Below are 24,855 nucleotides of genomic sequence, written 5' to 3'. Positions count from 1 at the left end.
AAACAGTGTCCCCCTTCACACCTACGTCATTAATTTTGGAACCGTTTGGACATGCACAGTTTTCAGGCCAAAAATGAAGATAGTTACCTTCATCGTAGTGTCATTTTCACTCTGCTCCATCCACAAATCCTGTTCGTAATAGTATAAACCATCATTAATAACTTTAGCAAGTTCAGATGTAATTTTTGCCCGGCATACGTGGTTGCCAGTGCGATCTCCACCAGGATGCTTTCTCATATATGGTGGTGTCTGCGTTACAATCAAAATCTTGTTCACGTCCTGATCATCGATTTCATAATCTGAATCGCTGTCTGACCAATCACTAAATTTATTCTTCCGACCTTGAATTTGTTCCATCTCTTCATCAAACAAAAAATCAAGTTCTTCTTGTTCTTGTTCCGCTGGAGGTGGGGGTGGCTGTTGTTGGTCTGATGTTTGATTGGGAACACTTTCCTGTGTTGGAAAAGGTGATGCATTTTATAGTTGAATTGGGTTACCGATTATCCAAATGGGAGACAAACGTAACATTTTCAATAAAGAAATGTGTGAGAAGCAGAAACATTACAGCCACTTTCAGATGTTTATTGCGTAAATTACTGCTCTAAATAATACTGCCATAAGCTTTTAGAACAATTCTCAATTTACATAATATATTTTTCACTAATTAACAAGTACAACTGTCCCTCAGCAGAAAAATAAGCATAGTATTTCTTTTAATTTTTGTGAGCTTTGGATCAGGATTTTAAATGCACTTGGCTATTATAGGTCTAGTAGAGCTAGAAGCATGCACCGTAACTGTAATGCATGCGATACTTGATAATGCAATAAGACATGAAAAATCCTGTTTTACAATATAACCCGAAAGTTGACAGGGTTTCTGTTTGTTTAAACATAAATTAAAGGGGGTTGATTTTACCTTTAGTTTGACTGCGGACGCACGATGCCTCTTCTTTACTTCCATCCAAGGTTCAGAGTCCAAATCAGGCAAACTTGTAGACAGTCCTTTAGACATTGGTGGAAAATTTCCTGTTTCAGTGTTTTCCTTTGGACTCAGCGGGCTTCTCATTCTTGGAGAACTTGGGGCAGACTCTAGCAGTGGAAAACAGTAGGTCAGTTCCTGTTGTGGGTTGTGTTGTTGGGGTTTTCTTTAATCATTTCACTAGTCTTTAATTGCAGCTACCATTTTTTTACCCCTCTGGTTAAACATAGCACCAATCAGCAGAATTTCTTCTCATTTTTAGGAGATGGATTTTTTCCCCCTCAACATTCTAGGGAAAGATTGATTCTAGCAACCTATTTACAAGAAGAGTTTCTAACAGTCTGAGAGAAATGATGTCTTGTTATTCAGAAAACAAGAGCAGCTTCATTAGGGACATGTTTCCTCCACACTAGCTCTGTGGATTGGTGCCTAACTCAATCTTCATTTAATTCCAGCCAACATTTCAGTACAAGACTTCTTTGCCAAGGATTGTCAGCAAACAAAGCCATCTCCGTATTAATTATGTGAATGAGATCCTCAACCATAACTAGAATCCACCAAATAAAGAGTTAACTTTCAGCTGCTACCGAAATAAAGCAGATTTTATCACTAATTTAAGATTACTATTACCACTTCGACTAACACTAAAGCATTCTAATCCATCATATTATATTCTGGAGAATGGCAACAGCCGGAACATGGGAGAGACATTTTTATCTACTTTACATCAGCCATGCCAGCCACGTGATTTGGAAACCACAGGGTTGACAGGCATATCGGCTGCATAAACCGCTGCCAAATGTACAGCTTTCTATTATGAAATCAGTATCAAGAGGCCAACTACCTAAGCTAGATGGGTAATCCTAAACTTCTGTTTCTATAAAATAAATCCTTTACCAGTATGTGAGCCGAAAGTTTGGCCTGGTATGAATTCTGGACAATCGATGAGCTGGGAAAAGTCAGTCGGTGGCAGACTGCATGAAGGAGGACCTGGAATTGGCCACTTTTCTGGATTGACCCTTTTTCTTATCCTCTGATCCACAGTTTCAACTTCTGTACTGTCCTTTAGGGCCTGTGTGACAAGCACGTAACAACTTTAAAACTTTACACATCCAGCACCATCTAAAAAAAAGAGAAGAATACGCAAGCTTTGCCATTTAAGGCCTCTTCATAAAATCCTTGTCATTGCAAACAGAAACCTTTACTAACTTCACAGCGATAACTCTAAAAGGGAGTACAAAATTAACCAAGCAACTTTCTACTTCTGACTTCTTTTACCTCCAAAATGAGAGCAGCATTTGTAGTCAGCGCTTGCATCCGACGGAAGCTTGCAATCAATGAAATGGGCAGAAACCCTTGTTGGTCCATCTTTCTCCTCAGAAAGAAGTCCCTTTCCAAATTTTCTGTGCTGAAATAATACTCACTGCAGAAACAAACACACAAAGATGAGCCTATTACAGGTTAAAGAAAACCCTAAAATAGCAACTTAGAGATTCCTCGTTAAAGTCTTCCACTAAAAACAAAGCACAGTTTGCAGTCAACAAACTTGTTCTTCCAACAGGCGTATCACAATAAGCCAGACTCACAGAACAGCACGCACGCTCTACATGTTAAGACAGACTTATGATCCAATACAGCATGCAGGGGTAATACATCAAAACCTTGTTAGCTTTGCGTGTGTGAACTGCATGAGGCAAAGCTATGCTCAGTTTTAATTTCATCCATCCCCTCCCTTATTACTTACATGAACAGAAGGAAACAACATTGTCTTAGCCTCCATACAGAGGACAACTACTGCTTACAGGCAGTTATTTCCTGTACAGCAGTGTCAGCACAACTTCATCCTGAACTGTTTCTTTTCCAGTTTCCAGCACATTAGAAGGTTTATGTATCCTATCTGAGTGATGAGGCACATCTATGTAACTCTGAATAATTACTTCAAGCATGCTCGTGAGAAGATGAGAAAACAAAACCAGTAATGTTGTATCCGTCATGAAACTGTCCCAAAAAGCACAACAGTTCATGGAGGATGGTAAAGTCTAAAGGAAGAGATGATGTTTAGTGGATAAAGAGAAGGACACAGACCATTTCAGGAATCTGACAATACCACACAACAAGAGAGACGAGCAACAAAGAAACAGCAGAAAGACAAATCTTCTTAAACAATGAAGCTGCTCTATGAGATGATCTGGGTATCAAGGTGTTTTATACTTAGTGAAGAGGAAAAGCAAGGAATTCAAATCATGATCTGTCACACAAAGCAAGGACATGAGAAAACATCCTATGGAAGAGAATGGGAAAAAACCTAATTTAATCATGACAACTAAAATTTAGGCCTCTCACAGAGTTCACACCTCACAGCAAGATTTTGCATATGGCATCCAAGGAATACTCCTCCTCATCAGGTTCAGGAAAATGTAGGGAGTGAAATACTTAATGGAGAGTAACTAAAATTCTGACACAAAAGTAGAGGTAGTGCAAAAATAAAACAAGAGGACATTAAAATGCTGAGAAAAAACACCCACATGCAGATGCAAATAAAGTTAATTCTAATCTCAACAAAGTATAACATGCTAAGTATCTCCACTGAAGTTGGGATCGAGGCCAAAGTTACCAAGAGGAGAGGACATCAATGCCATCATTGACCCAAGGAGAAGCTCCATACCATTTCTTCCACTAATTTTTTGGGTAGCTAAAGCAAAAGCTCTCTATATGAAACACTCAGCTCCAAGACAGAATGAATACAAAGTCTCGAAGTTGGACAATACGACATACAACAAATGAAAACATTGCCATTAAATCGGAGCAAATGGAGAAGAGAGTAAGGTTTTCAGAGAATTAAGCTCTTACTCAGAGCTAAATAAACTGATCAGTGAGCAACTGTGCACAAAGAGAGGGTTTTCTTTCATCCTCTTTACTGTTCTGAACTGCTACATTTCTTTTCCCCTTCCCATCTAGAAGATAAGCAAGGACAAAAGCCATATACCAACATTTTACTAATGTTACCTTTACAGTCATACAGTAAAGGTAAGATATAGGTTCACCTAGTTAAAAATTCCACAAGCAGAAATGGACAATGATTGAACGTGACTCAAACTGCCTCACTTGATGTTCATCACTCTAGAAAAAGGAATGTGAAAGACCATTAATAATAAATGAAGACAAACCACAAGTTGGCTTCAAGTAGAGGGAGAAACCTAAACACACACACCCTTCAGCTTTCCTTTTCTTTTTTATTTTCCTCAGAATCCTCTTGCTTATTCTTGAATTGATGCAGACTTGGATACATATCTGAACTTTCTTCTTTCTTTATTTTTTAAAGAAAGAAGACTTAAAATAGAGTTCTACCGTATGTTGCACAGGTGGAGGAGTTGCTAAGAACCATAGAATGGGTTGGGTTGGAAGAGACCTTAAAGATAATCCAGTTCCAACCCCCTGCCATAGGCAGGGACACCTCCTACTGGATCAGGTTGCTCATCCAACCTGGCCTTGAACACCTCCAGAGAGGGAGCATACATGACTTCAGGTAATTTTGTAGGTAATACAAATATAACTCGCTCTTATACATCAAGCTGGTTCTTGGGGCAAGCATAAACTGCCAAAGAGCAGTGTATTTCTGACTGTCCTAATACTTTTCTTCCCCTATTAAGCATGTAAACTGTTTTAAAATTCATCAGTACACTAGAATTCCCAGTTCTCTAACATATCCCAATCTATCTTGGACTCCATAAGGAGCTCTGAGACCTATCCATACCGTGTAGTTTTATTGCACATGTACTTCCTTCTCTGGCATATTCACTTCAATATTTTATAACTGAATTATGAAAGGCAGACAAAACCATCCCCACCTAGAAGCTGACAACTGGTAACTGATGAATAAAATCTGTTTCTCATCATTTTTGATGTGATAAAGGATGTGAATAGGTAACAAAACCATTTTTTTCCTTTTTAAGGAGCATAAAAATACTGAAGTTATGTTCTAAACCTGCTTCAAAACCTCCCTCTCTCTCACAAAAAGCAAACTCCATAATCAAACTGCCTTAGGAGTTTATATCAGACAAGCAACCAATGGCTCTGGTTTGCCAGCCATGCCAAGTCTTCTATTGACACCTGCCACCCTCTCATTGCTAAAATAAAATACAAATATAACCAGAAGTCAGATGCGACCAATGCTGTAACTGACATTTTTCTCAGCAGAGGGGGACATCATCATGTCCTACCTTAGAAGGTCTGGATTCTACACTGCATGCCCAGAAATCTGGCCAACAGTGGAGTGTCTGTGCTCCTCCCTCACTTGTCTGAGGACAGTGCAGGCCGATTATCCTGACACGGGGGGGACATGTCCACTGTCAGGTCTCATAGGGGCCTGGCAGCAAGAGTAACAAAAAAGACTGCAATAGAAGTTTTGAAGTTGATAGCCACATGTCAGATACTTTCTGCCCTTAAAGAGGCTTTTTTCTTCCTTTTTGCGTCAACTGTAACAAAAGAAGCAAGAATAAAATAAGCAAGTTGCTTTATGGAATAACAAGGGCAATCAAAAACCACCACAAAGGCATCACAGAGAAATGCCGTTGCAAGTACAGAAGATGAAATATCTGCCAGTGGTGGAAACTGTCTCTTTAAAATGAACTAGTGGTTTCAAGGCCCTTTTTGACTTGCCTCCTGGTGATAATCAGTCTTCCAGATGGTTTCCCATTGCCTAATGGTGTACATGAGAAAGTAAACATTTCAGATTATTGATCAATCAAGTATCATTGCAAAACTACTCTCTTTCGGTTAAATGTTTTGGGTGAAACACCCTGAAAACATCAAACTAACAAGACTTCTAAAAGTGAAATATAGAGCAAATAAGGAAAACTTCTCGCTACATCACCCAAGAAGAGTGTTATAGGCAAACAGACCAACAGTACTCAAAACCACAAGCTCAGAGACATCCAAATCTCAATTACATGACAACATAAAAAGAGGGCTATGTACCATAAATAGCACAGGTATACGAGTTAGAGCCAGACTACAGCACAAGATGCAGAACAGCTTCCTTAAAATTCCTCCCCATCACTCAAGTTTTTCCACCCCACTAGTGATTAAATTCAAATCGATACTGGTAATGGTCAAATCAAAAAGTTAAATTGAAATGCCTTAATCTCCATTTTGACGTGGGTAGCAAAGATTAAACACTGTTTGGACTGAGTTATTTCATCTAAACTAGATCTCAAAAAATATCTGTAGGTTAAACAATCTACTTACATTTGATGTTTTATATATTCTTTGAGAAGTGATTCATCCACAGAATACATCTGCACTCCTGTTCCATCACCATAGTAATACATCACACTGGCATTAAGCTCAGGCTGAAATACTTGGTCAGTTCCTTCCCCGTACAGTTCTTGATAATCCACTGAATATTCAAAGTTCACTTCAAAATAAAGGAAAACATAAAAGAACGATGATGAAAAATATTAAGCCCAGCACACAAAAATTTTAAGGCATGACATGCGCTGCTATTTTACTGTTGGCTTTCAGCATCTGATTTTAAAGACTCAAGCTACTTAATTACATTAAGTTACAGGATAAGTTTTTTGAGACAACTCTTACTTAATGTGCAAATTACAACATTATAAATAAAATTTTATTTTTTTTCCTAAGCATTTACTACTCGGCATACTTCTAGGGTTTCCTCTGCCTCGTCCTCTTCCTCTGCCTCTACCTCTTCCTCTGCCTCTGGAGTATCCTCGAACACTGCCACCCTCACTTCTCACGCTGCACACTTCATCATGGTCATCTCTCTTTTCTCTATCACGACGCCAATCTTTAAGAGAAAAAAGCATAATATTTGTAATAATTACTAAATATCACAGTATAATTAAGTAGTCTCTGAACTATTCTTAGATATTAACCATAAAACTTTGTACTGAAAAGTATCTCTCTCTGTTTTCTGGATGCTCAGAAAGGCTGAAGGAAAGGATAGTGTGGAATACACGATTAGTACCGAAGTCTGTTGTAGCAGAATTCTCAGCCTGCACCCAGGCGATCCACTGACTCAGTCACACTGGCTGAAGCAGAAGGTCAGATCTGAAAGCTGCAAGGCTGAAGCAGTGAGGTTTGCCCAGCCAGGACTAAAGGCAAGTCAGGCAGAAGCTGTTAGCAATAATGAAGAGTAAAAAGGCTTGACTGGCAGCCAGTCTCAAATGCTTTCGAAGTGACTGAGCACTGGTGCCAGCTCAGAGACAGCAATATTTATGATTGGATTGGGATGGGAAGGAATGATCACGCAATTCTCCTTCCAAGCATGATAGTCCAGTCTCCTCCTGTGGAATAAGAGTCTAAATTTACGAATATCATAATCCGCGTGTGTCTCATTTGAAATTTGGACCTTAGCCTTCGCACTTCCTACCTTCAACCTTAGTGGTCCCAAACGTGTTGGGCATTATTTGAACTATTTCTCCCAATCAATTCAATTTCTACACTCAGAGTCCACATGGCTCCAACACAGATGAAAGTCCTACATATAACACCTTCATGAGACAGCGTTGTATTTATGCCTGAAACAAGTATTTTACTTAAACAGTCAGTGCTTCTGAACAACAAAAGGTGTTTTATGTTCTCTCACTAAAACTGGTCTAGAATCACTACAGCCTTGCCTTGAGTTTCTGGTCATTTGTCCATGCGGAATAATTGCTGAAGGAAGTGGCACACTAGTAAAAATCCTCCCCCTGCTCCTGCACATCCCTCAGACATCCAGATCAAACCCTTACATCCATGTTCCTAAAATGGTTTCATAAACAAATCCTGTCTCAGTAGCATCCAGCACTTCTTATAACAAGCAAACATTTCAATTTTTAAGGTATATTGTGATTTTAAAACTTAAATGCAAATAAGATAAACCAGAGTTACACTTAGCCTAAGATTTCTGCCATCTGACAAGCTGTATTCGGAACACTTGAGGACTAAAAGCAGTACCAACTGTGGTGCATTGCTTCCTCTGTGGCTCTAGCACCACTGTTTGCATGGCCAGGCTGAGAAATAGGTTCAGGAACTGAGGGAATTGGTCCAACTTAAAGGAAAAAGCAACATCAGTAGAATTGTCAAAGCAGAGTTCAAAGTATAGGCCCCACAACCAACTGCTCTGGAAGCAACAAGCTGCGGGAATAGCAACAGAGCAGGACAGAGCAGCCACCTTATGAGACTGTTTCCAAGCTTCCTGTATCATAAAGCTGTTGCCCAAGACTCCGTAGGGAGCCATGAAGAGAAAAATATATGCCCCGAGTCAGCCACATACTGTAAAGATAGACTGTTCCCAAACTCAGTTATCCAGCAGAATCAGCAACCAAGATATTACAACTCTGATCAACTTGTGAACTGGGTAAAAAAGTAATCTGACAGTAAGCTTTTCAATAAAACTTTCCAACTTAAAATCTGCTAAACTACAGTACATTTGTTTATTTTTTTTATTGCTTATTGGCAAATACTAATATCAGGTTTTACTTAGGGCAGGTACAGTCAAGTTTCAACAGGAACTGGCTATCTAAGTCTTACTCTCGTGGTACTATGTTTTATTTGCCACAAACAGAAAGACCCAGAGTCTGAAAACTACTTACTTCTTGTCTCATTCCGTCTGTTGTTATAAGGTATTAACTTGTTTGATTCCAGCAGAAATCTTGAGCTACTTCGAGAGCCTGGTCTTTCTTGACTATCCGACCTTATATCATCCAAGTGAAGTGGCACCCATTTCTGCTTGTTACCTTGAAAAGTTAATATATTACCTTAATTATAGCACTACTTGAAGCTTCACATTCAGATTCTATAGATTTCTTCCTGTAGAACTACAAACAGTTCATTTCAAAGTTTAAAAACCTAGAGAAGTTTAACATTGAAATGCTAAGATTTGAAGTATGACTAAACAATCATAAATGCAGTAAACACAAGTTTCTCAAACTGAAAGGTAATCTTATCTAAGTTTCAAACATCTGAAATGAAGGGGAGCTTTTTTATTTAATTAATTTTTAGAAGTAAGTTCTATCACCAAGAATTTATAGCTACATAAGCGTTAAATACACGCAGCAAATTCCTTACTATATAATTTCACAACTTGCATATGAAGCTTAAAGGTAAAAAAATAACATATCAAGTTAACAACTAAAGATTTCAATCACAAACAATAACCATTTTCAGGAGAATTCAGCTGTGATACTGTATTTTTATCCTGAGATATTCTGATCAAGTTCATTTGTGTGCATAAAAAATTATTAGCAAAGCTGTATCCTGTAGCAGGCTGGCCTAAAATATTCACTAACCATTAATTTAATGATAATATTTACTGTTCTATACTTGATTTCTATCATGGACTTCATGCCTCTGTAGTCAAGAAATATAAGTAAATATATGAAGATGCATTATCCATACTGGGAAAAGACAGAGGTTGTACCTGGAATGCTTTGGTTTAGATTTCCATTTAGACTGGAAACATTAAAAGCAATAAAGGATTTGTTTTTAAACATATACTTAAGCAGATTAACAAATGGGAACAACAAAGGTCTGTGATATCTGAAGCAATACCAGCAGGGAAGCATGAAAAAAGCAGCTGGACCAGCAATGGCTTAAAACTCTCTCAGGCTGTTTCTCCAGCCTACTCCAGTTAATGACCAAAGGAAGATAGAGGTTTGCTTCCTAGTTTTAATGTAACAGACTGGATCAAAAGGAAATTAATAACCTGGTTTAGTTTTCAAGTGATTGCTTCAAGGTGTAAGCTAGCAGTATAACATCAAAATTAAGTGTTGCTATACACAGTAACACATGTATGTATGAAGTTAAATTAACATTGTGTGATTTATTTAGGGAAATAAAGACATGAGACAGTAATTGTTTATTCAGCCATGCTAGAATTGTCCAGAAATTCTTAGAGCTCCACAGATCATCAGCAGGATAACAAGCTGCTTTTTCCCCAGAAACTAACCAGAAACCTCGAAAATATGAGAAAGGAAACCTGTTTTAAGCTTCCTAGATGAAAGCAATATATCCCCTTATCACCTAGAAAATGCAAAAGCACATAAAGTTTCATCAGGTCATTCAACTGGAATTAATGTAACTGTATCAATGGTGACTTTTTGTATTATACATAGTGACCAGACTGACCTTTTTTCCTTTGGTTATTCGTTTGAGCTTCATCTTCGCTAATGTTATCTCCTGGACCATCTGCCTTTGCCTCCGGGTTGTCTTTGATTCCATTATTGCTTTTTTGATCAGATTTCTCCTCCTTTTCTCTTCTATTTGCTGGCTTCTTACTGTGACTTACACTCTTACACTGCAAGAGATACCAGTAATTATTTCTGGCAATACAGGAATGCAAGGACATAAGGAGGAATTTCTTCAAGCTGAAGGTGGTGAAGCACTGGCCCAGGTTGCCCAGGGAAGCTGTGGCTGCTCCATCCCTGGAGGTGTTCAAGGCCAGGTTGGATGGGGCCTTGGGCAGCCTGATCTGGTGGGACGTGCCTGGTGGGGGTGGAACTGGATGGGCTTTAAGGTCCCTTTGAACTCAAACCATTCTGACTCTATAGCTGCCAACAGCAAAAGGTATAAATTTCCTTTACCTGTTAAAACTCCTTCATTATTACTTTTTCTCAACCTCTTCAGTAGGGTGAGTTTTGAGAACAGTGTTGTTTTGTAAATTCTCATTTTAAATAGTTCTATTCTCTGCTAATTTGGCAAGACCATATAAAAAAATTTTAGAATAAGGAAGTTTGTATTTTAACCAAAGATGTAGAACAGTGGAGTGCACACAACCCTGCTTTATACCTCAGAAGTCATGTGTATTTTCTTGGAAAGAAGTATTACTCATCAGTACCTGCTGCTCAGACTGATTATCTTTATAAAAAGCTCTCCTTACAGCATGGTAAATCAGAAATTCCCGTGATGCTCTACAATCTCAACAAAATGCCAAGTGTTCATGTGAACTATAAGGAGCTATAGGTCTTAACTCCGACAATTCTGTTACACTCAATCAGAACACAAACTACAGATCAGAGGATGTGGAGGTGTATGATTGCAGAGTTGGTTTTTCCCACATTAAAATATGGCATTTACTGGGAACTGCGTGCCTCCGAGCAGTGCATCCTGCAAATCATCATTTCTTAGAAACCTCACAGAACGGGTTTCAAGGAAGGCAAAACTAACAGTGTTTTAGTGAATAGTGGAAAGTTTCGTTCCTCCCTGGTATCAGTTCAGGCTGAGGGGTGAAGGGATTGAGAACAGCCCTGCCCATCCGAGGTGGATGGAAAGCTGGATATGATCCAGCAGTGTGCACTTGTAGGCCAGGCCAACCTTATCCTGGGCAGCATCAAAAGAAGTGTGGCCAGCAGGACAAGAGAGGAGATCCTGCCCCTCTGCTCTGCTGAGATCCCACCTGGCGCCCTGTGTATTCAGCTCTGGAGTCCTCAGCACAGGAAGGACATGGATCTTTGGAACAGGTCTAGAGGAGGGCCACAAAAACGGTCAGAAGAATGGAACGCCTCTCCCGTGAAGAAACGCCCAAAGAGTTGGGGTTGTTCAGTCTGGAGAAGAGAAGGCTCTGGGGAGACCTTAGTAAGCCCATCCAATAGTTAAAGGGGGCTTGTAAGAAACATGGGGACAAACTTTTTAACAGGGCCTGTAGAGACAGAACAAGGGGTAACGGATCTAAAGTAAAAGAAGGTAGATTTAGACCATATATAAGGAAGAAATTTTTTACAATGAGGGTGGTGAAACACTGGCACAGGTTGCCCCAAGAGGTGGTGGATGCCGTGGAAACACTCGAAGTCAGATTGCAAAGGGCTCTGAGCAACCTGATCCAGTTGAAGATGTCACTGCTTATTGCAAGGGGCTGGACTAGATGACCTCTGAAGGGCCCTTCCAACTCAAAGTGTTCTCTGTTTGGATATAACACCTACCTGCAAAATTAAGTTTCACAGCTATATCTGCCAAACAGAAAGAATACTCCTACGCTGTGGAGACAACTTTGAAACTGCTGGCGTACATACAGTAAATACTGTAGCACTGTGCCATAAATAACTTGAATGCAAAGCCTTCCCCTTCAATCTCTCAATTCAGATCAAACACAAACTAGGTGGTATTTGGTTTAAAAGACACTACACGAATTTGTGTACTAAAACTCTTGCATACATAAGTCTGTACAAGGTTAATTAAAAGCTATGCAACGACTGAGACCATCCATTAAAACAAAAAAATATTTTTATAAGTATTCCTAAAGCAGACCATTTCAGACAGAAAACATTGTATGTGTATATTCTTATAAATCAATACACTGCCCTCCAGGCCCTACAGGTCTCCATGCTCTCCAGCTGGTCACTGACAGAGGATGACAACAATACTGAAGATAAGAAAAGATACTTACTTCGTTGTTTGCTGTTTCACTCGGTGTTGGCCAGTTTGCGATGTCACCAAAGTCACCTCCCTGCAAAGATGACAAGCAGTTTATCCTACTTCCTAAATTTAGTGGGTTTTAATACATGGAAGATGTCAGACACGTCTCAGATGGCCAGACTGCCCCTTTGAGCAGAACCACTGGAAGCAGCAGGTTTTAAAAACTGAGAAGTACAACTTTTGAAAACAGAATACGATCAATTGTGGAAACAATGATTCGTTGCGGTTACATGCAAGTCGAGGTGCAACACACCTTAGCTTGTAACTCATGTAACTGTCTAAAGAATGCCTTTGTGGACAATATTTTAAGCATGCACAGCCAAAAGACTTAACAAGCAAGGAAAATATTTTATATTATATTATAAAACAAACTAAGAGGGCTTATGACTTCTGGGCACATGTAATTGCAAGATTAAATCTTGTCTTATATGTGAATTTCTATGTGAGCTAAAGGTATCTACTGTCTTATAGCTTTTGGAAGATCCTTGAGCACAGGTTATTATTCAACCTAAAAAGGGGGACTGTATAAAACTTTAGAAAGTTAATTTCTCAATAAAAGGATTCAGTACCTCCTGTTGTGATAAAGATAACTTTATCACAGCCCATATCACGCATCACACAATATGCAAAAAAGATTTCTAAAACCAATCCAGCATCACTCGTGCTCAAGTGTTGTTGTTTCTTTGCAGGCTCTTCACATTTTTATATAACCCCATTGCTTTTTTAAACAAAAGTGCCTTTCTTTATCCCTCATCTATACATCATTTTAGCATTCCTTCTAATTTTTAAATTTCCCTTCCTTTTTTTACTCTTCTTTGTCTTCAGAATCAACCATTACCAAGACAGTATGTAACGCTCTGGCTGTAACCTCAAAATACCTTGCTAACTTTTTGTTTTAGTAACATCAGTTATTTACCATATTGAATATTTAAAGCCAGAAATACTCCTTTGAAATTCATATTATCAGCTGAGTTAATGCCAGTTTAGATTAGCAGGTTAGATTAACAGGGACTTCTAACACAATCAGTCCAGTAACTCATAGATAAATGTCCTGACAAATACAAACCTTGCTGCATTTCCTTGTCCTGGGTTTCACTGCTTTTATAACTTGAGTGGAATTTTGTAGCTCTGAAAAGTAAGAAAAAATATTTTCAGGTGAAGAGTTGGACTGCACTTTCAAGGAATAAGGATAAACAATTGTGTTTATCTCTCTATCTTACTACAATGAAGTTTTTCTGAGGCCTTGGTATCAAAGTCAATGAACATGTCCATAAACTAACCAATGATACATGCCATTGAGTGTAAATAATCCTGAAAACAGGTGCACAGGATACTGTATAACGTAGTATTTAAGTATGTGCTCAGCTATAAGGTCAAAACTGTCTCAAAATACTGTTTTTTTAACCTAAGAATTAGCAAAGAAAATGAGCCCCTCAAGCACATAAAAATTATCTGATTAGAAGCTGTATTTAGAAGAAATAATTTATGAAATCTATCATTACGCAAGTATGGAAAAAATTGAAGCAATTACATATTCAGAAATTCCTAGTAATTTCCTTTTATAAGCAATTACTCAAATGCTAAATAAAAATAGCCATATTGCTCATAAGCAAACTGAAGTGATGAGGAAACATTAAAATAGAAGGTGAAAAGAAAAAATTACTATTAAAACTACATTAAGACTCATACATTTTAATTCCCAAATTCCACAATGGATACATTTCTGATAAATATGAGCATCTGCAACAAAGCTGACACACACACATTTTCAGAACTGTCCTGAGTCAAGACATTAAGTTTAAAATAAAACTTGGTCCCCTGAGAAGAGACGGTTATACTTCTACCAGTAATATTTGCCAAGAATTAATATAATGCTTAGAAATAGCTCTCTTCCTCACACATGTCAGTAGTACTGGGCCTAACGATCTAAGATCAATAAGCTATATTGAAAAAAAATAAGTCTATTTAAAGTTACTACAGTGCAATCTCCCTTCTGTACACAAACACAGCAATGGAAGGACATGGATCTGTTGGAGTGAATCCAGAGGAGGCCACAGAGATGATCCAAGGGCTGGAGCACCTCTGCTATGGGGACAGGCTGAGAGGGCTGGGGTTGTTCAGCCTGGAGAAGAGAAGGCTCTGGGAGAGCTTAGAGCACCTTCCAGTATTTAAAAGGGAGCTACAGGAAAGCTGGGGAGGGACTCTTGATCAGGGAGTGCAAGGATAGGATGAGGGGGAATGCTTTTTTAAGCTGAAAGAGGAGAGATTTATATCAGCTATTAGAAAGAAATTTTTTTCTGTGAGGGTGGTGAGGCACTGGTCCAGGCTGCCCAGGGAAGCTGTGGCTGCCCCATCCCTGGAGGCGTTCAAGGCCAGGTTCAATGAGGCTTTGAGCAGCCTGGTCCGGTGAGAGGTGTCCCTGCCAATGGCAGGGAGGCTAAAACTGGATGATCTTAAGGTCCTTTCCCACCAAAGCCATTCTATGAAGCCAATTTTTTCACTCTGCAGTTTTTCCTGCCCATCTCAATTGTGTTCTTCTTTTTGTGTTGGGAATTCAGGGGGGAAACCCCATTAGCATCAGGCAGCTTTTCTTGGGGATTATAATTGAGACAGAGGAAACCATCTCTTCTCCTGTGAAGCCCCAGTTCTGTTCTCCCAGTGTGTATTTTCCTATAGAGAAGTGGTCACAACCTTTGCTTGAAACTTCTTATTCAGTATTTTACTACAAGACAAGCTTGAAACACCAAACATGACTGAAATCACTAGTGGATTATTATTTCACACAGGGATAACATCACCTCTTCACCCCTTATCTCTTTCACATCCAGTGACTAATCTTGCTTATCGCAGCTTCACACTGGGAACTCCACCCTCCTGCCCAAGCGGCTCCAAAAAGCCTCTCTGTCTGCTTCCTGGAATAAACTGTGAACGTTAGAACTATAAACTAATGGATACTCCATATTCCACTCTTAGTTGTAGCAACACTGCCACATACAACTCACACATCACAATACGTGAATTTAGTGAATCCTAACCAGGCTTTTACTTTTTACCGCACCATTTACCAGTAGGGTTTTTTTCCCCTCTCCTACAGATCTGCTTTTTAAAACAAAGACAAAACACTCTTCCCCACCCCCCCCAAAAAAAAACAAACACAAACCTGCCTCTTTCTTGTTATTCAGCCTCAACTGACTTTAGAAGGGGAGCTTTCAGAAACACACGGCGTGTGTGCAATCCTAATTTTTACTTGTCACTCACTGGTAAACTAATTGCCCTTTACAAAACAAGACAAACAGCTGTAGAGGTGGAGCAGCAAACAAATTTGTAATTTTCTCCAACAAACCTGCCAATTATCCGTACAAGTAAACTGCCTGCCCAAAGCATTTGTCCTCCAGTAGCCTGTAAACACACACCAATTACCTCACTGAAGCCCTTTTTCCATCTCACAGCACTTTTACTTAAATTGCTGCTGAAGGACCGCTCTGCCAGAACTTCTACTCTGTGTGTCACCAGGGCGTAGCAAGGGATTCAAGAACAAAAGACTCCAAGTCGCTGCACTATCTTAGTCATGGGATATTATCCCAGGTAGCAGGAAAGACTATCTGAATCGAGCAGAATGAGACCCAACTCGTTTTAAGGAACCTCTCTTATCTGTATGCAGTAATCCAAGACTTGGAAGATGCATTTGCACACTAAATGAAAAGAAAATTAACATTAGGCAACGCAGCGTCTAGTTGATGATGCCCTTTGTGAATTCAAAAGCCTGAGATCTCACCACGCTTCGTACTTTCCTACCCGAAAGCAACTCCACAGAGTTGTTGGAAGGTGGATTTTGGAACCACTAAAGCAGCAACGATCCTCTGGGACAACGGCAATAGAAAATGAAAATCATGCTGGATGCTGTGCAAAAATTAAGAGAGCAAAGTTTGGACATAAAGGATCTATCACCAAAGTACCACCAGTTAGAAGAAAAGTCATGTTTCTAGTAGTAGTATTTCAGAATGGATGGTTTGAAGTTCTGCAAGTAACTTGTCAGCAAGTGATTTTTCTGAGGGGAGGGACAACACCACGAATTTCTTCTGAAAGCAATGTCTACTAATAAAAGGTGGAACACATTCTAGTTTTGATACAAATGCAGTTTATGCTGTAGGGATTTCTAGACAATATTCAAAGTTTTTTTTTTACTTGGATGTGTATTTCCAAGTGCATTTCCATGTGTTTTTCCTTCAGTGAAGGAACATCACGGCATGAACACCAGAAGTGCTTCAGGAGGCAGCTGAAATCAGCAGCAGAACAGCTCTTCAGAAATTCAGCAGAACGTGCTTGTTGGACTGGTACAACAACTCCTTTCAGTACATTTCAGTTTGCATCTTCACAGTATAATCCAATTTTAAACATGGCAAATCTATTTAAATCTACTGCTTTAACAAATAAATGTGGAAGTATTGCAAATTTGACAAAATAATCCCTTGGAGTACAGGATAATTTAAATCTAGAGCATGCATTTAGATCCAAAACTCTGGGAAATAAAAAAACCAAAACCCAGTAATTATGTTAACACGCTTTCCTACAACAGTTCTGACATTTTATAGCAGAACTATATTAGACTGACCTTCTTCACACTATTTGAACATTAATCAAGGCAGTGAGTTATGACACCTGCATCCTTCCACCTATTTACATTCAAAACCAGTTTTTCAATACAAGAAGCAATAGATGAAAAAGACCCCCAATACGATCAATTAATCATTTTACTAATTATTTCCCTTCCATTTCACGTCTCATCTAATTTTCTTTTTTCTCAGCTTCTTCACAGAAAGCTGCAACCTGCGACTCAATTTCTCCTGAAGCTTTCACGCTCTGAAGGGAGCGTGTGCTGGAGTGCAGCAAGCCAGGACCATGCCCGAGACTCCAGGCAGCAGGATGGATTCCTCCCTCCTAACAGCTCTCCAGTTTGAAAGCAAACAAACCAACCCCCGCCATACAAAGCTATGTATGCTGTTAAAACTAAAATACAGACAGCAGGCTTGCAACCATAATGTTTTGAATCCCTTCAGGGTTGATGTAATTGTCAGTGTGGTACCTTCTTAAAAAAGATTTTAAGAATTATCAATGCTGCTATTCAAACACTCGGTGAATTCATAAGGACGAGCGATGATATCTGCCTTACATGCACCAAAAAAGTCTGATAATCAGATCACTGATTAATCAAAATCTTGCTATTCCTAGTAGCACACTGTACCTTCACTAAACTGCATTTTTACAACCTGTTTGCTAATAGACTAAAGCAAATTAATTTCTACGCCAGCACTACAGTGAACTGGTTCTGCTACCAAAATATCAGCCAGATACCCTTTGATGCCCAGTGATAAACGCGATGAAGAAAGACAAACTGAGCACAATATAAAAGCCTGAAGTGTGCAGTTATTTTAATTAACTGCATCATTCAAGCACACTAGGAAGTAAACTCACTCCAACCCCTTAAGCAGCCCAGGTATTTTGCCTTCTTGAATATTTTCATATGGCCTATTTTTCAAATAATTATCTAATGATTCATTAGAGACCCACATCAGCGGCATAGATCACATTAACTTGGCGTTCAGATTCCCTTTTGCAAGCTTACAAAGGGGGTAGCACTTTAGGTCTCATCAAATGAAGAGACGGGAGAACTTTTGCAATAAAACTATTCCAATAAAACTCCATTCTGGGCAAATACAGAGGAAGGGTAACTGGCCTCTTCTGTGAGAGCCCAGCTCTGAGGGGCAGCGGAGGGCAAACGACTCTGAGGAAAGGCAAGGAAGACAAAACTAATGCTGGGCTGTTCTGCAGTTTCCATAGACACATCTTGTTTGCTCAAAATTGAAAAATCTTATCTTGTTTCCTTGTGAAAAATTACTTACAAGATTATATAGGACAACTTCTTGCAACCATTCCTCTCCTCTTACTCACAGAGCTTCAATTTGAACTGAAGTCTTAAGGCAACATATTGGCTGGGCAAGGGGAGGAAGACACTCGGCAGAAGTACCTGTCATCATCTGACAGCCTGTGCTAGAGCTAACTCCCTCTGTTCATGATCCCTGGGATTAGAAAGAAGCCTATTAATTCCACTAGCAGTTTCACATCACTACAAGTCTTTCCCCACAAGTTAAACGCAGGTTCGGAAGTAAAAGTAGCTGAATAAGTCTGAAATTATTCTGTTTAAAAGTGAAGTTTAATAAAGGGCTCAGTCAGAAACAATGAACTGCGGGAAGAAACACAGCACGAGAAGTTCAAGTACGTTTACATTACTATAACACAATTAAAACCTACTAATATATCAGAGACAAAAAAAATAACAGGTCACAGTAACAACACTTTGACCAAATTCTTTCACCAATAATTCTAAGCCTTTTACATCTCCTTTTTCTTTCCAGCGCCAAGCGACGTTAACACTTTCTGTCAGTAATGAGAGTCAGGTTTGCCTCTATTACAAACTAATACCACGCTAAATTGAATGTCAAAAGATGACAGTGAAATTTTCGAGTGCGTAACTATCACTACACACACCATACACGCACGTCTCGGGAAACTTCCAACAAATTAAGCCAGGATCAACAAGTCGAACAGGATTCAGTCACTACTTTGATGTGAGATTCTTTTACGTTTTATTATCCTCTTTACGGATAGTTTTACATTCCATCCCAGTAGTATTTCTGCTCATCTACTTATTATTTCACATGACTAATTTCCATAGCACTGCATTCATAAGGGCCTAGTGTGACCGATTTTGCTTTGCCAACGTACAATTACTTACTTCAAAATACATCCCTCGCTGCAGATGGAGGCACACGGCAATTCCTTCCTCCAAAGAGCCAGGAAAGATTAGCTGCTTTGTCTTTTACAAACACAAACGTAGTGGTGGCTCCTTCGTGGTGCTTGTGGTAGTGGCCAAACTAAAAAAGGCACCCTGGTATGTATTCTTCAACAATGCCATTATCGGGAACAGCGCTCCCGTATTTGCTAAATTAAACACTTGCCACTGGAAAAGATGTTCCGGCACAACTACTCGGTTTAATATTAACTTGATAAAGGTAAGCACAAGTTTTACACAGAAGCAAAATTATAGAATCATTAAGAGTGGAAAAGACCACTAAGATCATCCAGTCCAACCATCAGCCCAACACCACCATGCCTACTAAACCATGTCCTCAAGTGCCACGTCTGCACATTTTCTGAACACCTCCAGGGACGGAGACTCCACCGCTTCCCTGGGCAGCCTATTCCGATGTTTCACCACTCTTTCAGTAAAGAAATTTCTCTTAATATCCAATCTAAACCTCCCCTGATGCAACTTCAGGCCGTTTCCTCTCATCCTATAATTTAAAGTTCTCCGAAATAATTAAATCAAGCATATAATGTGCACAGCGTATGAACTCACCGCCTCCTTTCTTCTCCTTAGCAGCTATTTGTGTTTTATCTTAAGTGGAAAAGTAAACTTAGCAGAAGGTGAAGCACGAGGTGCTATTGCACCAAAGGCTTTTCCCTGTCCTTCCGATGTACCATTATTAATTACTGCCACAGCAAGCCAAATGAGTGACAAGTTCCCTTTCATGTAGGGACAAGGCTACAAGCTGCTGCCCAGCAAGACTGATTGTAGAAGCTATGCATCAATAGGTATTTATGCGTGCGTCAGGACACACAAACAAAACAGTTGCCATGATAAAGATGACTATATACATCGCCAAAAGGTTTGATCTTCAGCTGAGTAGAGATTTTGCGGTCTGGAGAACTTTCCTCTGCTTGCATGACCTGTCTACTTGGAACTATAAATTACATATTTCTCTTTGTGAAGGAAGTACGTACTTCATTCAGGCATAAAAGCAACTGTCAGATCACAAAAAGGTTTGTCAGGTGCCTTCAGGAGCAAGAGCCGAGATTGAAATTCTCGGGAAACACAGGCTGAAATACATATTTTGAGGTCAGCAGTTTACTTACAGCCAAGAACAATACTCCAAGAAGCTGCTAACTTCTAGAAAAGCTTTGCTAGCCTACGCAGAAAACCTGACAACTTCAAGTCAGGTCTTCAATGACCAACTTCACAAAGCCACCTGCCTGCTTAGTCGGCAGGGAGCCTCTTCCTTACGTGCTGTGATTAAAGGCCAGAAAATTACATCACGGCTACTCTTGTGCCACATCTTTCCACATAAGAAGTTTGAATCCTGACAGCAAGAAAACTGACTGCTTTCCTTAACATTGAAATATTTATTTATCGTTACTGCAATGATGAATCATAGAATAGCTTCCATTGGAAGGGACCTTAGAGCCCATCCAGTTCCAACCTCCCACTGGATCAGGCTACCCAAGGTCCATCCAACCTGGCCTTGAACTCGTCCAGGGATGGGGCAGCCCCAGCTTCCCTGGGCAACCTGGGCCAGGGCCTCACCACTGTCAGCGTGAAGAGTTTCTTCCTAATGTCTAACCTAAATCTTCCCCCTTCCAATTTAAAGACATTCCTGCTTGTCTTAACACTCTATGCCTGTGTAACAAGCCCCTCCCCAGCTTTCCTGTAGCCCCTTCAGATACTGGAAACTGCTCTAAGTTCTCCCCATGGCCTTCTCTTCCCCAGGCTCAGCAACCCCAGCTCTCTCCGCCTGTAATCATATATTTGGGGTCTTTTCCCCTATTGTTTGATGCATTGGAAGGATGCCCGTGCCCTAACTCACTGCCTTGGTTAATGTTCAAACAGAATCAAGAAGGTCAAATCTTCTAGGAAGCAAAAGCAACGGAGTGTACAGAGGGCCTCAGGATACAAAAAGATCTGCTCTAAAGCAAATGGGATTTAGCAATCGAAAAGCAAACCAAAACCAGTATGTTTCCAGCACCAGAGCCATGTGGAGCTCACCTTTTCCAGCCCATGAACAGGCGCCTGCAAACCCTGGGAACCCACAGAGAGCACAGTAGCTCCCGCACATGGGTTGTGTCCCCTCCTCACCCCAACGTCCTCCTTCCCCTTGCTCCCTTCCCTCCCTCTACCCATGTGTGTCAAAAGCCCGGCGAGCGCTAAGGAACGTGGTTCACTTCTGAACTGAATCACAGAGCAGTTTGGGTTGGGAGAGACCTTAAAGCTCATCCAGTTCCAGCCCCCCTGCCCTGGGCAGGGACACCTCCCCCTGGATCATGCTGCCCGAGGCCCCATCCAGCCTGGCCTTGAACACCTCCAGGGATGGGGCAGCCACAGCTTCCCTGGGCAATCCAGGCCAGGGCCTCACCACCCTCAGCATGAAGAAATTCCTCCTTAAGTCTAATTTAAATCTTCCTCCTTCTAATTTAAAGCCATTCCCCTTCATCCTGTCACTCCCTGCCTTTGTAAAAAGTCCCTCCCCAGCTTTCCTGCAGCCCCTTCAGGCGCTGGAAGGCTGCTGAGGGATCCTGAAGGCATCCCCCCAGGGACGGGGCACCCACGACTTCTCGAGGCAACCTGTGCCAGCGCCTCACACCCTCACAGGAAAGATTTTCTTCCTAATAGCTGAACTAAACCTCCCGTCTTTCAGCTTAAAACCAGTCCCCCTGCACTCCTTTATCAGGAGACCCTCCCCAGCTTTCCTGTAGCCCCTTCAGGCACTGGAAGCTGCTCTAAGGTCTCCCTGGAGCCTTCTCTTCTCCAGGCTGGACAACCCCAGCTCTCCCAGCCTGTCCCCGCAGCAGAGGTGCTCCAGCCCTCATATCATCTCCGTGGCCTCCTCTGCACCCGTTCCAGCAGTCCCACCTCCTCCTCCCGGCGGGGATAAAGGCCCCAGAGCCCGCGAGCGGCCGCACAACCCGCCCCGGTCCCGCCCGCACCTGTGTCCCGCTCAGGCGGGGACGAGGCGTCCCCCGCCGCCCTGCGCCTCGTCCACGGGTTCTCCTTGGGCGGCGGGGCTTCGGGGGCCGCCGGCCGCCGGCCGGGCTCCTCCTCCCCGCGGGGCGAGCCGCGTTCCAGCCGCCGGGGCTGCTCCTCCTCCTCCTCCTCCTCTTGCCGGGACCGGCCGATCCCCGCCGCGCCGTCGCCCCCGGCGCCCCAGCCGCGCCGCTCGGACACCTGCGCGGCGGACATGCCCTGCGCTCGCTCCTCGCCACCAGCTGCCGCAGCGGGAGGCAGCGAAGCGGAGACACCGGCGGAGCGCACGGGAGGCGCCGCCGGCCCCGCCGCGCTCGGCCCGCACCGACCGGGGGGCGGCGCTGGGGGCGGCACTGGGGAGGGGCGGGCCGGACGGGGCGGGGCTCGGAGGGGGGCGGGGCTCAGAGAGGAAGGGGCGGGGCTCGCGGGAGAGCGGCTCTCGCGGTCGCTATGGTGGGCGGGGCTTAGGGGAGAAGTGGGCGGGGCCTCATGGGAAACTAGTTGGCTTGTGGGCGTGGCCTAACGGGCGGGGCGGGGCTTTGAGACGCGACGCTGCTGCGACCAGGGGGCGGGGCTTGTTGGAAGGAGGGGGCGGGGCTTGTAGGGGCCTCCCGTACGCTCTGACCTCAGGGCAGGCGTTGTCGGAGCTGGATCATAGAATCACCAGGTTGGAAGAGACCCACCGGATCATCGAGTCCAAACACTCCTATCAAACACTAACCCATGCCCCTCAGCACCTCGTCCACCCATCCCTTAAACACCTCCAGGGAAGGTGAATCAACCACCTCCCTGGGCAGCCTGTTCCAGTGCCCAATGACCCTTTCCATGAAAAATTTTTTCCTAATGTCCAGCCTGAACCTCCCCTGGCGGAGCTTGAGGCCATTCCCTCTCATCCTGTCCCCCGTCACTTGGGAGAAGAGGCCAGCTCCCTCCTCTCCACAACCTCCTTTCAGGTAGTTGTAGAGAGCAATGAGGTCTCCCCTCAGCCTCCTCTTCTCCAGGCTAAACACCCCCAGCTCTCTCAGCCGCTCCTCGTAAGGCCTGTTCTCCAGCCCCTTCAATGATGAGGGGGGATGATCTTTGAGGTCCCTTCCAACCCAATCTACTCAATGACTCTCCAGCAGCACAGCCTAGAGAACATCCCACAGGCCCCAGAGAACACACTCGGGGCCAAGCAGTGAGGAAATGGCTGACGGGAGACCTCATTGCTCTCTACAACTACCTGAAAGGAGGTTGTGGAGAGGAGGGTGCTGGCCTCTTCTCCCAAGTGACGAGGGACAGGACAAGAGGGAATGGCCTCAAGCTCCGCCAGGGGAGATTTAGGCTGGACGTTAGGAAAAAAATCTTCACAGAAAGGGTCATTGGGCACTGGCAGAGGCTGCCCAGGGAGGTGGTTGACCTTCCCTGGAGGTGCTTAAGGCACGGGTGGATGAGGTGCTAAGAGGCATGGTTTAGTGTTTGATGGGAATGGTTGGACTCGATGATCCGGTGGGTTTCTTCCAACCTGGTTATTCTATGATTCTATGATCTATGACAATTGTTATGCCACTATAGGCAAACTACATAGATACTTTAACACACTTTTCTGTAACTGCGGGTTTAAGCTCCAGACATTGTTAATAAGTGAGGAATTTCTCTTTTTGTAAATAGAAAAAGAATACTATTGCTTCTAAATACTTTTTGTACAGGAAGTGACATGTATTCTTTCTTCATTTTAAATTTATACCAAGAAAGAAGGAAAAAAAGGTAGAATCATTAAAATAAATCTTCAAACTCTTTGAAGCCTTTCCTTTCCAACTCCACTGTTTTGGATGCAACAGATTTACTAACCAAGGACATACCAACTGCATATTGCAGTGACAAATTCATTTGAAATGGATGAAAGTATTCCTAGTGGATAATTGTGACTGGGAAAAAAAAGCCACTATCTGTATATGTTTACATTTATCTTCCTAGAATCAGGAGTATCAGTCACACTATGCACTCAAAACGACGTCTGCATCTTTTATTTGGTTTCCGAACTCAGAAGTTATGCAGAGGTTAGAGTGATATGAAAGTATGGAGGCCCCACCCCAGTCACTGGGAAGAAGGGGATTAACCTCCCATTTCCTCTTTTTCTTATGCAGGGGTTAGGAAGATAAGAAAGCAGATACAGAAGCTAACTGGGACTTCAGGAACGCTGCAGTGCAGGAACCTCAACAAAGCAGGGAAGAGGTAACTAGCAGAGGGGCAAAAAAACCTAACCAAACCAAAACAGTAGAAGTGACCAGTACAGCGGCAGCTTGAGAAGTTTCTGTACTTGTTTAGCTGACTTTGTGGTAGCAGGAGGCTTACTGTGTACTTTATCAGAGGCACTGGGCGTGAAGCCTACATAAAAAGCTTTTACAGTTGCCCAAGACTCATCCTTATCTTTGTCCATTTTGTATCATCCCTCTTGTTACTTTTTAGCAGGGCAAGTCAGACTTCTTGGAAAAGCCACCTGCGTCTTCCTTTAAGAGCACAACACCATTCACATTTGAAAAAGAAGCTGCTATGTTATACCCCAAGAATCCGCTATTTTATACCCCAAGAATCCAAGAGGGTAACAATTGTTACAAGCTGCTTC

General features: G+C 42.0%; 1 protein-coding gene across 4 annotated transcripts in view; it reads right to left on the bottom strand.

The window, feature by feature from the left end:
• Positions 1-22,487, bottom strand: part of LARP1B (La ribonucleoprotein 1B) — a 31,509-nt gene extending 9,022 nt beyond the window's left edge. For 2 of the 4 annotated variants that reach the window (XM_069855218.1, XM_069855219.1), the window contains exons 1-11: positions 22,214-22,487; positions 13,461-13,522; positions 12,366-12,425; positions 10,112-10,280; positions 8,578-8,721; positions 6,645-6,788; positions 6,227-6,395; positions 2,258-2,402; positions 1,877-2,051; positions 917-1,089; positions 88-453 (exon numbers count right to left, since the gene is read on the bottom strand). In XM_069855218.1, coding sequence (XP_069711319.1) covers positions 88-453; positions 917-1,089; positions 1,877-2,051; positions 2,258-2,402; positions 6,227-6,395; positions 6,645-6,788; positions 8,578-8,721; positions 10,112-10,280; positions 12,366-12,425; positions 13,461-13,522; positions 22,214-22,466 — 1,860 coding nt within the window. In that variant the 5' untranslated portion in view covers positions 22,467-22,487. The remainder of the gene's footprint in view (positions 1-87; positions 454-916; positions 1,090-1,876; positions 2,052-2,257; positions 2,403-6,226; positions 6,396-6,644; positions 6,789-8,577; positions 8,722-10,111; positions 10,281-12,365; positions 12,426-13,460; positions 13,523-22,213) is intronic. The other 2 variants (XM_069855220.1, XM_069855217.1) reach the window with 2 other exon arrangements.
• Between the last annotated feature and the right edge of the window lie 2,368 nt (positions 22,488-24,855).

The sequence above is a fragment of the Phaenicophaeus curvirostris genome, chromosome 4 (genome assembly GCF_032191515.1).
Source record: "Phaenicophaeus curvirostris isolate KB17595 chromosome 4, BPBGC_Pcur_1.0, whole genome shotgun sequence".
Taxonomy (NCBI): domain Eukaryota; kingdom Metazoa; phylum Chordata; class Aves; order Cuculiformes; family Cuculidae; genus Phaenicophaeus; species Phaenicophaeus curvirostris.
The sequence above is the reverse complement of the archived record's forward strand: the minus strand, read 5'-3'. Positions and strand labels throughout refer to the sequence as shown.